Source organism: Hylobates moloch, unplaced genomic scaffold (genome assembly GCF_009828535.3).
Source record: "Hylobates moloch isolate HMO894 unplaced genomic scaffold, HMol_V3 SCAFFOLD_15, whole genome shotgun sequence".
In the NCBI taxonomy this organism is placed as follows: Eukaryota; Metazoa; Chordata; class Mammalia; order Primates; family Hylobatidae; genus Hylobates; species Hylobates moloch.
In genome coordinates, this window is record NW_026652290.1 from 48,204,089 (window position 1) to 48,217,858 (window position 13,770).

Consider the following 13,770-nt stretch of genomic DNA (forward strand, 5'->3'; position numbering starts at 1 on the left):
CTCGTGATCCCCCCACCTCGGCCTCCCAAAGTGCTGGGATTACAGGCGTGAGCCACCGTGCCCGGCCCCCAACACCTACAACATTACCTGGAGCTGAACAATATATGGAAGGAGGCTGAAAGAAACCAGCTATGACACAAATAAATGGAGAAACATTCCATGCTCATGGATTGGAAAAATCAGTATCATGCAAATGGCCATACTGCCCAAAGCACTTTACAGATTCAATGGTATTCCTATCAAACTACAAATGTCATTTTTCAAAGAATTAGAAAAAAGTATTCTAAAATTCATATGGAACCAAAACAGAGTGTGAATAGCCAAAGCAATCCTAAGTAAGAAGCTCAAAGCTGGAGACTCGCATTGCCTGAGTTCATGTTATATTCTAAGGCTACAGTAACCAAAATAGCATGATACTGGTATAAAACCAGACACATACACCAGTGGAACAAGTTAGAGTATCCAGAAATAAAGCTGCAAACCTATAATCATCTGATCTTTGACAAAAACAAGCAATGGGAAGAGAATTCCCTATTCAGCAAATGCTGCTGGGATGACTGGCTGACCATATGCAGAAGATAGAAACTAGACCTCTACCTGTCACTACATATAAAAATTAACTAAAATGGATTACAGATTTAAATATAAGACTTCAAACTATAAAAATCCTAGAAGAAAACCTAGGAAATAGCTTTTTCGACATTGGCCTTGGCAAAGAATTTGTGGCTAAGTCCCCAAAAGCAAGTGCAGCAAAATAAAAAATTGACAAGTGGGATCTAACTGAACTAAAGAGCTCCTTCACAGCAAAAGACTGTCAACAGAGTAAACAGACAACCTACAGAATGGGAAGAAATATTCACAAACTATGCATCTAATATCCAGAATCTATAAGAACTTAAACAAATCCACAAGCAAAAATCAAATAACCCCATTAAAAAATAGGCAAAGTAAATGAACAGCCACCTCTGAAAAGAAGACATACACATTCAATAAACATGAAAACATGCTCATCATCCCTAATCTTCAAAGAAATACAAATCAAAACCACAATGAGATACCATCTAACACTAGCCAGGAGGCTATTATTAAAAAGTCAAAAAATAGCAGATGCTAGCGAGGCCACGGAGAAAAAGAAATGCTTATACACTGCTGGTGAGAATAAAATTAGTTCAGCCCCTGTGGAAAGCAATTTGGAGATTTCTCAAACTACTAAAAATAAAACTAACATTTGACCCAGCAATCCCATGACTAGGTATATACCCAAAGAAAAATAAATCATTCTACCACTCATATGTTCATTGCAGAACTATTCACGGTAGAAAAAACATAAAATCAACCTAAGTACCCATCAACAGTGGGTTGGATAAAGAAAACGTGGTAAATATACACCATGAAATACTACACAGCCATAAAAAAGAACAAAAATCATGTCCATATAAAAGAACAAAAACATGGATGCAGCTGGAGGCCATTATTCTAAGCAAACTAATGCAGGAACAGAAAACCAAATACCACATCTCACTTAGAAGTGGGAGCTAAACATTGAGTACATATGGATATAAAGGGCCAGGTGTGGTGGCCCTTTTTATATATATGTATGCAGCGGCCCTTTATATACATTACAGGTGCGAACCTGTAATCCCAGCACTTTGGGAGGTCGAGGTGGGCGGATCACCTGAGGTCAGGAATTCCAGACCAGCCTAGCCAACATGGCGAAACCCTGTCTCTACTAAAAATACAAAAATTAGCCAGATGTGGTGGGGTGTGCCTGCAGTCCCAGCTACTTGGGAGGCTAAGGCAGGAGAATTGCTAGAGCCTGGGAGGCAGAGGTTGCAGTGAGCTGAGATTGTGCCACTGCACTCCAGCGTGGGTGACAGAGTGAGACAATAAAAAAAAAAAAAAAAAAAAAAAATCCGTCTCCAAAAAAAGCCACACGGATGGCAACAATAGATACTGGGGACTACTAGACAAGGGAGGAAGGGAAGAAGGCGTGGGTTGAAAACCTACCTACAGAGTACTATGCTTACTACCTGGGTGATGGGACCCATAATTCAAGCCTCAGCATCGCGCAATATACCATTGTAACAAACCTGCCCACTCACCCCCTGAATCTACAACTAAAGTTGAAATAAAAAAATATATATATATGGAGGGATGTAACATAACCTTTCACGCTATACTTTGATGAAATAAAAGGAAAGTTACTTTAAGTCAAGTACACATGGTTCCTGGTTTTCAAAAAGTTTTCACCAGTTATTTTTGGCTTCCTAATTCTGAGAGAACAAGACTATGAGGTGTCTCAGACAAACAGGTCTAGACATATTTTGTGAAGGGTAAATAAAGCAGACACATGTTCATATTTCTAATTTTACAGAGATTTCATGATGAATGAAAAGTACTACAGGCAAAATGAGTTTTGGGTTTCATCAAACGTAAAATGTTTTGAAAACTAATCCAAAATGTTCACAAAAACAAAAAAAAAATCACTCCAGCAGGAAATACTGTTCTTGTGATCGTGACTGGAAACATCTTATTGTCTGTCTCTTCCCTGCATTACAACAAGGTTACATCATAGAAGGCCACTCCTTCTAAAAATGTGAATTGTCTTTTCATATCCACTCTGGCAGCTGCCTCGGTCCATTTCTGTCAGGTGGGGGACAGCACAGGCGGCATCAGTGGTGTCATTCTTGAATGACAGCTCTTTTTAAATGTTTTCTTCAATTTCCCATTACCATTCCTATTTTCTTTACGCTAAACCTCCTGCAGGCAGCCGCCTCCCTCTGACTTCTTATTCTTTTTTTTTCTTTCTTTCTGCTTCCTGATATTTATTTATTTTTTTAATATACTTTTATTATACTTTAAGTTCTATGGTATATGTGCACAACGTGTAGGTTTGTTACATATGTATATATGTGCCATGTTGGTGTGCTGCACCCATTAGCTCGTTATTTACATTAGGTGTATCTCCTAATGCTATCCTTCCCCCCTCCCCCCACCCCACAACAGGCCCCCGTGTGTGATGTTCCCCTTCCTGTGTCCAAGTGTTCACATTGTTCAACTGCCATGAAGGAAGGCCCCTTGGTTACAGCCTCCCCAGCCTGTCAGCCACGCTGCCGAGGACACAGGAAAGAGTAAGAAGCCATAGCTATTGGTTCTTATGGCTTCTTATTCTTTCCCGTGTCCTCGGCAGGGTGGCTGACGGGCTGGGGGAGGCTATAACCAAGGGGCCTTCCTTCATGGCATGGTCCATCCTTGAAACAGGGCGGAGGCAGAGTGGACAGGGTAGCAGGAAGAACAAACAAGGGTCTGAGGCAAGTTTATACTTCGGGAGCCTCTATTATTGGTCAGTAGCATGACAGGTTTTTCTTTTCTTTTTTGTGTTTTCCAACCCACACTGCAGTACAGTGGTGCTATCTCAGCTCACTGCAGCCTCAAACTCCTGGGCGCAAACAATCCTGCCCCCTCGGCCTCTCAAAGTGCTGGGATTATTTTTCTTTTTTAACATAAAGTGAAAAGAAGGTAATGGCAAAGATACAGGATACATATACTCTGGGTAGATTCTGGTTTTAAGACATCTGACTGCTGACATGACAGAGACTCCCAGCCCTGCTAATTTACTATCTGGGATGGATCTTGGCTGAGGCTGGGTTTTTCTTGCTAGCTTCTTTCATTTTCCATCCCCACCTCCCTCAAAAGCTTCAGCCTTGTCTCAGCCCAAAATCTCCTTAAGCTGATAAGCAACTTCAGCAAAGTCTTAGGATACAAAATCAATGTACAAAAATCACAAGCATTCTTATACACCAATAACAGACAAACAGAGAGACAAAGCATGAGTGAACTCCCATTCACAATTGCTTCAAAGAGAATAAAATACCTGGGAATCCAACTTACAAGGGACGTGAAGGACCTCTTCAAGGAGAACTACAAACCACTGCTCAATGAAATCAAAGAGGATACAAACAAATGGAAGAACATTCCATGCTCATGGGTAGGAAGAATCAATATCCTGAAAATGGCCATACTGCCCAAGGTAATTTATAGATTCAATGCCATCCCCATCAAGCTACCAATGACTTTCTTCACAGAATTGGAAAAAACTACTTTAAAGTTCATATGGAACCAAAAAAGAGCCCGCATCGCCAAGTCAATCCTAACCCAAAAGAACAAAGCCAGAGGCATCAGGCTACCTGGCTTCAAACTATACTACAAGGCTACAGTAACTAAAACAGCATGGTACTGGTACCAAAACAGAGATATAGATCAATGGAACAGAACAGAGCCCTCAGAAATAATGCCGCATATCTACAACCATCTGATCTTTGACAAACCTGACAAAAACAAGCAATGGGGAAAGGATTCCATATTTAATAAATGATGCTGGGAAAACTGGCTAGCCATATATAGAAAGCTGAAACTGGATCCCTTCCTTACACTTTATACAAAAATTAATTCAAGATGGATTAAAGACGTACATGTTAGACCTAAAACCATAAAAACCCTAAAAGAAAACCTAGGCAATACCATTCAGGACATAGGCGTGGGCAAGGACTTCATGTCTAAAACACCAAAAGCAACGGCAACAAAAGCCAAAATTGACAAATGGGATCTAATTAAACTAAAGAGCTTCTGCACAGCAAAGAGAAACTACCATCAGACTGAACAGGCAACCTACAAAATGGGAAAAAATTTTTGCAACCTACTCATCTGACAAAGGGCTAATATCCAGAATCTACAATGAACTCAAACAAATTTACAAGAAAAAAACAAACAACCCCATCAAAAAGTGGGCGAAGGATATGAACAGACACTTCTCAAAAGAAGACATTTATGCAGCCAAAAAACACATGAAAAAATGCCCATCATCACTGGCCATCAGAGAAATGCAAATCAAAACCACAATGAGATACCGTCTCACACCAGTTAGAATGGCCATCATTAAAAAGTCAGGAAACAGCAAGTGCTGGAGAGGATGTGGAGAAATAGGAACACTTTTACACTGTCGGTGGGAATGTAAACTAGTTCAACCATTGTGGAAGTCAGTGTGGCGATTCCTCAGGGATCTAGAACTAGAAATACCATTTGACCCAGCCATCCCATTACTGGGTATATACCCAAAGGATTATAAATCATGCTGCTATAAAGACACATGAACACATATGTTTACTGTGGCACTATTCACAATAGCAAAGACTTGGAACCAACCCAAATGTCCAACAACGATAGACTGGATTAAGAAAATGTGGCACATATACACCATGGAATACTATGCAGCCATAAAAAATGATGAGTTCATGTCCTTTGAAGGGACATGGATGAAACTGGAAACCGTCATTCTCAGTAAACTATAGCAAGGACAAAAACCCAAACACCGCATGTTCTCACTCATAGGTGGGAACTGAACAATGAGAACACACAGACAGAGGAAGCAGAACATCACACTCTGGGGACTGTTGTGGGGTTGGGGGAGCGGGGAGGGATAGCATTAGGAGATATACCTAATGCTAAATGACGAGTTAATGGGTGCAGCACATGTATACATGGCACATGTATACACATGTAACAAACCTGCACATTGTGCACATGTATCCTAAAACTTAAAGTATAATAGCAATAAAATTAAAAAAAAAAAAAAGCTTCAGCCTGGGAAGGGAGTATTATGGTGCTGGAATCTTCCAAAGTTTTAGCAAAATATTGTAAGAATGCAGTAGGAATTGTCAATTTTAAAGAAGGTATCTATTTGCATATGAAAAGGTGTCCAGCTTCCCCAGCCAACAGGAAAATGCAAATCAAAACCACAGTGAGACAGTACTACACATTACCCACACGACCTTTAGTAAAAAGACTGACAATACCAAGTGTTGATGAGAATGCAGAGAAATAAACCTCTCATAAATTGCTGGAAGAACATAAATTATACAATTACTTCAGTCATCTGTTTGGCACTATCCACTAGATTGTATGCATACCCTATGGCCCAGGAATTCCATTCTTAAGCATGTATCCAGCAGGAATGAGCATGTATGTGTTTCAGGAAATATGCACAAGAACATAACAGCGCTATTCATAATAGCTCCAAACTGGAAATGACTCAACTGTCCATCAATAATCAAATGGATAAATAATGGTATAATCCTACAATGGGTTACCAAATGGTGAAGAAAATGAACAAATTACAGCTATATGCAACAATGAGGATAAATCTCACTGACTCAATACTGTGTAAAAAAAGCTAGATGCAAATATTACATAGTTTTTTATTCTATTTGTAAGAAAATTCAAATGCAAGCAATACTAACATAGTACTTAGGGATGCATACTTTTGTAAAAATCTGGAAGGAGAATTGAGGACAATGGTTATCTTAGGGAGTACTGAGGGTTATGATGGGAAAGTCACAGGAAGGGTCTGTGGGAGTGGTGATGCTCCTCTTCTGGATGGGAGTGGTGACTGCATGACTTTTCACTTCCTCACAGTTCAAGAAATTATGATTTATATTTTGTGCATTTTATCTTTGTGTATTTCACAAGAAAAAAACTTAAACTTACATCAGGTATTACTTCCTTTTCTTTTCTTTTTTTTTTTTTGAGACGGAGTCTCGCTCTGTCACCCAGGCTGGACTGCAGTGGCGCGACCTCGGCTCACTGCAAGCTCCGCCTCCCGGGTTCCCGCCATTCTCCTGCCTCAGCCTCTCCGAGTAGCTGGGACTACAGGCGCCCGCCACCACGCCCGGCTAATTTTTTTGTATTTTTAGTAGAGACGGGATTTCACCGTGGTCTCGATCTCCTGACCTCGTGATCCACCCGCCTCGGCCTCCCAAAGTGCTGGGATTACAAGCGTGAGCCACTGCGCCCGGCCTATTACTTCCTTTTCTGATTTTCACAGAAAACAGATACTGTCCTAGAAAACAAAAACTCTTAAACTAAATGCAAACAATTCTCAAAGCAATAGAAAGAAAATGTTTGGAGAAGTTTTGGAGGCCTGACTACATAGGACCTTTATGTGAATTAGGCAAAACATTCTTCTTCGGGAGGGTAATTCAGCAAAAGCTGTGTTCTTGGGTGGAGGCATCACTGCTCGCGAAGCTTGTGTCAGCTTTTTTTTGAGATGGAGTCTCGCTCTCTCGCCCAGCCTGGAGTGCAGTGGCGCGATCTTGGCTCACTGCAAGCTTCGCCTCCCGGGTTCACGCCATTCTCCTGCCTCAGCCTCCCGAGTAGCTGTGACTACAGGCGCCCACCACCACACCCAGCTAATTTTTTGTGTTTTTAGTAGACAGGGTTTCACTGTGTTAACCAGGATGGTCTTGATCTCCTGACCTCGGGATCTACCCACCTCGGCCTCCCAAAGTGCTGGGATTACAGGTGTGAGCCACTGGAGCTTGTGTCTGCTTCTGAGACAGCAGCGACAGGACTTGGCTTCAGCTCATCCCCACTACAGCATTCTTTCATGCATTCCCACTGATCACAAAACCCACACTACTACTTCACTGACATACCTGCTAACAGTCATGCAAAGAAAATAGCCATACTGTTTTTCCACACTGTCATAATGTTTAAAAGAATAAAGAATGTTTGATTATTTTACTTAAATAATTCCAGAAACTGGCCCTGGGAAATCCAACATATCCAACCAAAGTTGCGAATGTCCTCACCTCAGGGAGGAATGCTAAACAACTGATTTACAGCCTTGCTGCCACCGACCAGAACACTATGTGGCCCATGACTCAAGACAACCATTGCCAGCAGATAAGCTGACCCACATCCCCTACCCCTCACATGCTCTACCCAGCCCAGCCCACATTCTCTATGTTGACATCAATTCCTGCAATTTGCTTAATAAAAAAATCCCTACCAGCTCATTTCAAGGAGTCAGCCAGAGAATCCTCCCTCTCCCGTGCTTCCTCCCTCATGCCTGAGGGATAAGGGCATAAGCTCCAATAAAGCCTTGTTGGGAAAACTCTTTTGGCCTCATGACAATTTCTATCGCATTGACAGCCCAAGAACCTGTGGCCAGTATCACTCTGACCAAAGAAAAAGGTCCCCTTCCCTCGGGAAATGCAGCTCTGCATGCAGCCATACATTTGGTGGGTGGAGTGCAGACTGTTTTTCAGTTGCATTTGCCTCTGTCAGGGTGCCTTTGGGCAGTGCACAAATATCAAACGCTCCCTGGCAGCCCTGCCTAGGAGAATAGAAAGATGATAATTACATGCATATTGGCCCATCAAGCACAGGCACACAAGGAACATGTACTGGCACAGGACTACTACTGCCCAGGGCCAGCTGGAAGTTGGCTGACGTTGTCCCTTACCGCATAACCTTGTGTCTTCTTCTGGCACCATTTCAGTAGAGCATTGCGCTTGGAACCACCGTATTCCCGGGCCAAGGCCGCCAGAGGGTCTTTTCTTTCCACACTGGTTAGAAAGAAGAGCACATGATAAGGAGAAGATGCTAATACTTAGAATCCTCAAATACACAAGAAATAAATACCTACTTTAGAAAAGCAAAAGTCTAGTTTATCCAGCAAGACTCTAAAGAAATAGCCAAATTAGTCACATTACTATTTTGTGATATCTCACAGCATAAAATAAAAATTAAATTGTGCTTCCTGACTATCATAAACCTGGGGAGAGTTTTGTTACATTTTGTTTTAAAATCCATCTGTTGCTCATCCATCTAGTCTTTCATTTGTTTACTTAAGTACAATATCATTTGAATTAAAGATACGTAAACAAAACACACCCTACATGTTTCAAGACTAAACCAATATCTAAATAACATGTAAAAGGTCGATTGGCTGGATGCAGTGGCCCACATATATAATCCCAGAACTTTAGGAGCCAAGGCAGGAAGATCTCTTGAGCCCAGGAGTTCAAGACCAGCCTGGGCAACATAACGAGACCCCATCTTTAAAAAAATAAAATAAAAAAATTAGCTGGGCATGATGGTGTGCACCTATAATCCCAGCTACTCAGGAGGCTGAGGCGGGAGGATTGCTTGAGGCCAGGAGTTCAGGATTGTAGTGCACTATGACTGTGCCACCTCACTATAGCCCGGGCAACAGAGCAAGACCCCATCTCCAAAAAATAAAATAAAATAAAATAAATTTTAAAGGTGCATTGGAAGGGCATATTAAAAACACCAAATATCCTGCCATTGTTTATCTCAATAACATAAATGTAAAATTGAAATAAGAATTTTACTAATTTAACTTTTCATTAAAAAAGGTAAAATATCAATAGCATATTCATATACATATAGCCTTTTTGTATGCATTTCTGGCATAAAGAAAAGGGCAATTTCAGAACAGCACTAATTCTGGTCCCTAAAACCTCTTTTGATTGTTTAAATCTCTTGCACATAAACAGGACAATATGTAGTATCTGGGGCTTTACATTAAACCTCTGAAACACATGACTTCATCTATTTGGGTCCAAATATATGCTATACGCAAAGCTGTAACAAGACCTGAATTTATTCAGACTTTTATAAATCGTTCTATAATACCCATATTTGTGATTATAAAATTTATTAAAAAGCTATTACTCCTAAACTAGCCAATTTTGTATATTAATCCATCTACTCACTCATAAGTTTTACTAAGTGAAATGCTATGTGTGTTGCACAATGCAAAGGGCTGGAAGAGATACCAAAATGTAAGTTGAACCTTTACTGTCCACTAAATTATAGCATAAATGAAGACAATGGCATGTACTGTGCAACAGTGTTCCACACTACAAAGCAGTACAATAACTAAACACCCAAAAAAGTGTAAGATGCCAAAGTCAGAAAAGGGATATGTCAATGTGCCAGGTGTTAGGTACAATTTCATGAAAGGTTTGACCTTGAAGGAGAAGCAGTATTCGGAGTATGAAAGGAGAAAAGAAAAATGATTCAGGCTAGAACCTTATACATAAAGACTTGCAATCAGAAATGGTCATGTTCTATTACAAAACTAAAACAGGCTCAGGTGGAGAGAGGAACAGGGCCATTCTGGCAGGTGGGTGGGGTGGTGCTAAGTCATGGGGCATCTAGAAGACCAGGATGAGGAGTACAGATGACAGTCATGTGAGATTTCTGCAAGGTCCGCAGCAGGACATGCTCAGTGCTTCAGAAAATTAACCAACACAGAGAAGCAGGGAAGTCACTAGGGAGAGAGGAAGCAGCTGAAAGAGGTTTGCTGTGGCCTGGGCGACCAGGGGCACTGGAAAGGGAGGAAGTGACAGAGGTGTGGGAACAAAGACAAGCTCTTAGTGACCACCCTGCTGGTCTTGCCATCCTCTCCCTCTGCCAACCCCTCCCTCTGCCAACCCCTCCTTTACATCCCTGTGAAAGTCCTTCTTAAACACTGATTTCAAAATGCCTCTCCAATCCTTATATACCACTGTTTTCTGATGAATCCTCCTTAAAATGCAGGTCCAATCTCACTGCACAACCTCAAAATCCAAAACAAAATCCCACAAACTTGGTGGTACTCCAGTGCTTTACCAAAATAATGCACAAACCTCTTCCTTAGCAATGAAGACTACTTACAATATTGCCTTCCAGATGGAATGTCCTAGTCACCTATCCATCCACCCAACAAATACTGACAGAGAGCTTGTTATGCATATGTACAGCAGAGTCCCGGCTCTCAGGAAGCCCATAGACTAGTCCAGACACATGACACCACCCACATTCCCTGATCACTATTCCACAGTGTGCTTGTAATGGTACTTTGAGAGCCCTTGACAGAAACGCCACTTCTCTCTAGACTTCTTGATCCAACTAACAACCTCTCAAGACTTTGCTTATGCAGTATTGTTTTTTACAGCCCTTAATTCCATTTTGCACACTACCACTACCCACTGTCCTCCTTTTAGACTCACCAAGGGCATAGTGTCTCAGTCATTTTCATGCAGGAAATATTTGTAGAAGTAAATTGGCCACAGGGACAAAACAGAAGGAAGAATAAAAGGTGATTAGCCCGATGATTTTCTGATTTCTTATTGCTTGAAACACGATACCTGAGTTTGCTTTGTGGTTTCCATGCCCGGGTGGAAGCACTCAGCAGTCTTGTGTCCCCAAAGCCCAGAGACGGGGGTCTGCTCAGTGACTCCAGTGAGGGACTCTTACGGAGGTGGGGGTCCGGCTTCAGGGTCTCAGTCCTTCCCTTTAGAATATCTGTGGGAACAACCACATAATCACCCATTCCCAAAGAAGCAGCTCTTGACTGCCATCATACTTCATTCTCAAATACAATACAGTTCTCATTTTATCCTCACGTGCAAACATATATAGTTTCTGAAGTAATAAAAATGCAATAAGGATGTGGATTCTACAGGCAGGACCACTACATCATTTATACCATCTAGCGCCAAATCAACCTCGTTCAAAAATCACTGTGAATTTCAAGATGATGTCATCAGAGCTACACCAAGCATGTGTCCTTCTAAGGGCCTTGTGCAAGCGACAATGAAACCAGCCCTGTCCCCAGGTAGTATCTTTTGTTTTAACTGACAGACATCTGAGAGACAGTGGCAGGAAAATGCCTCATGTGATCATCAGATCACAGGCAGCAGTAAACAAGAAGCTGGGAACCAAGAAGAACTACTTTACAAGAGAAAAGGCCGTTCTAGCCATAGGGCCTGGCTTGCTAAAAAAGAAGTAGAAATCACTCTTTCAAGGCTCCTTTCTGCTGTCATATTAGTCTGAGTCAAAACAGGTAATGAAATGAACTGAATCCTCCAGATGATACTTATTTTTTTCTCTTCTAGAGACAGGGTCTTGCTGCGTTGCCCAGGCTGGATTTGGACTTGACCTTCCAAAGGATCCTCTGCCTCAGCCTCCCTAGTAGCTGGGACTACAGGAAAGTGCACCACCATGTCTAGCCAGATGATATTTCTTAAAGGACCATAAAAGTGTGGAACAGGAGAAATTTTTTGAGATTGTCTAGTTTATATTTATAGAGGAAACTGGAGCTCAGAGAACTAAGTGCCTTGTTCAAAGCTACAGAGCAGACCAGGGACCAGGATGAGCCCACAGTTGCCGCCCATGACCTGTGAATAGTCACAGAAGAAGAAAATCCTTCCACAGCTCACTGCCACCAACTAGGGGCAGTAAAGTTGGGAGTGAGGCTAGTCAGCTCTAAATAGCAGAGAAAAATAGTATTTACATCCAAGAGAACAACAAGAACAGCACATTAATCTTTGGTTTCTGCAGCTTCCAATGACCTCAATGTTGACAAGCAATTGCTGGGGATTCCTGGAAGCAAGTAACTGTCACTGTAATCCTTTGCTGTAATAACAGTAAATAGAAGCATCCAAGCAGACAGGTGCCTGGTGGGGGCTAAGTAGGGAGGGCTGTCAATGAGGTATTAACTTCAGAGCAATAAGCTATTGTGGCCTCAAGTTCAGTATGTATCTTGTCACCTAAAAGAATGGTTTCGGCCGGGTGTGGTGGGTCATGTCTGTAATCCCAGCACTTTGGGAGGCCGAGGCGGGTGGATTATGAGGTCAGGAGATGGAGACCATCCTGGCTAACACGGTGAAACCCCATCTCTACTAAAAATACAAAAAATTAGCCAGGCATGGTGGCAGGTGCCTGTAGCCCCAGCTAGTCGGGAGGCTGAGGCAGGAGAATGGTGTGAACCTGGGAGGCAGAGATTGCAGTGAGCCGAGATCACGCCACTGGACAGAGCGAGACTCCATATCAAAAAAAAAAAAAAAAAAAAGAATGGTTTCTTGGCCAGGCATGATGGCTCATAACTGCAATCCCAGCGCTTTGGGAGGCCAAGGCAGGAGGATTGCTTGAGGCCAGGAGTTCAAGACCAGCCTGGGCAACTTAGTGAGACCCTGTCTCTATCCCCCCACAAAATTTTTTTAATTAGCCAGGCATGGTGACATGCACCTCTAGTCCCAGCCACTTGAAGGCTGAAGCAGGAGGATCATTTGAGGCCAGATGTTTGAGGCTGTAGTGAGCTACAATAATGCCACTGCACTCCTGCCTGTGTGACATCAAGACTCTCTTTCAAAGAAAACCAAAAAGAATGGTGTCTCTACACAATAGGAAACTTTAAGGCTAGTGGAACAGAGAGAACACACAAATATTATCTACCAAAGGCTTACCTAGTACACTTAAAAACAGTTGATACGGTAAATTTTATATTATGTGTCTTTTACCACAATTTTTCAAAAACCCCACACCTAGCACTATGCGTGTCATCAAATTATTCCCTCTTTTGTGCTACAAAGCAAACACGGAGACCATGAGCCAAGTGGGCTTCCTGCCGTGCTCTGGTCTCCTACACTCCCCTCCTAGTATGGGACACTCAGGCCTGGTCTCCTGGAGCATGAACTCTCTCATTTCTCTACCTCCACTGAACTCTGTCTCTGTTTGTTCTTACACTCTTGACTTTACACTGGCCTTTGGTCTTTATTTCCTTGTGCTGGGAAGTCATTATCATGACTTGGAGTCCCATGTAAACTTTCATCACTTCTTTAGAAAGCTATTACTCAGAGCAATCACCAGCCTCAGCACCAAGATGTACACGGTAGAAAGAATCAGGAGACTTCCTGGCCCCAGAGTCATTCAAAATCGCTGCAGCCTTTATAAGTCACTCAATTTCTGTAGGGCTTGAATCTTTCCCATGTAAAATTCGAGGAACGGGCTGAGATCATCTTCAAATTCTCAATTGTCAGTGTTTATCCAACTCTAAAATCCTTATTTAATTCCATGAAAAAGCAAAGAAGATTCAGAGGGGAAAGTTCCCTCATAGAAACAACTATTTTAAGAGCAAGC

General features: G+C 42.0%; 1 protein-coding gene across 4 annotated transcripts in view; it reads right to left on the reverse strand.

The window, feature by feature from the left end:
* Positions 1-13,770, reverse strand: part of SPECC1 (sperm antigen with calponin homology and coiled-coil domains 1) — a 236,651-nt gene that overhangs the window by 52,921 nt on the left and 169,960 nt on the right. For all 4 annotated transcript variants that reach the window (XM_058428274.1, XM_058428275.1, XM_032178850.2 and 1 more), the window contains 2 exons: positions 10,998-11,154; positions 8,303-8,405 (listed from right to left, as the gene is read on the reverse strand). In XM_058428274.1, coding sequence (XP_058284257.1) covers positions 8,303-8,405; positions 10,998-11,154 — 260 coding nt within the window. The remainder of the gene's footprint in view (positions 1-8,302; positions 8,406-10,997; positions 11,155-13,770) is intronic.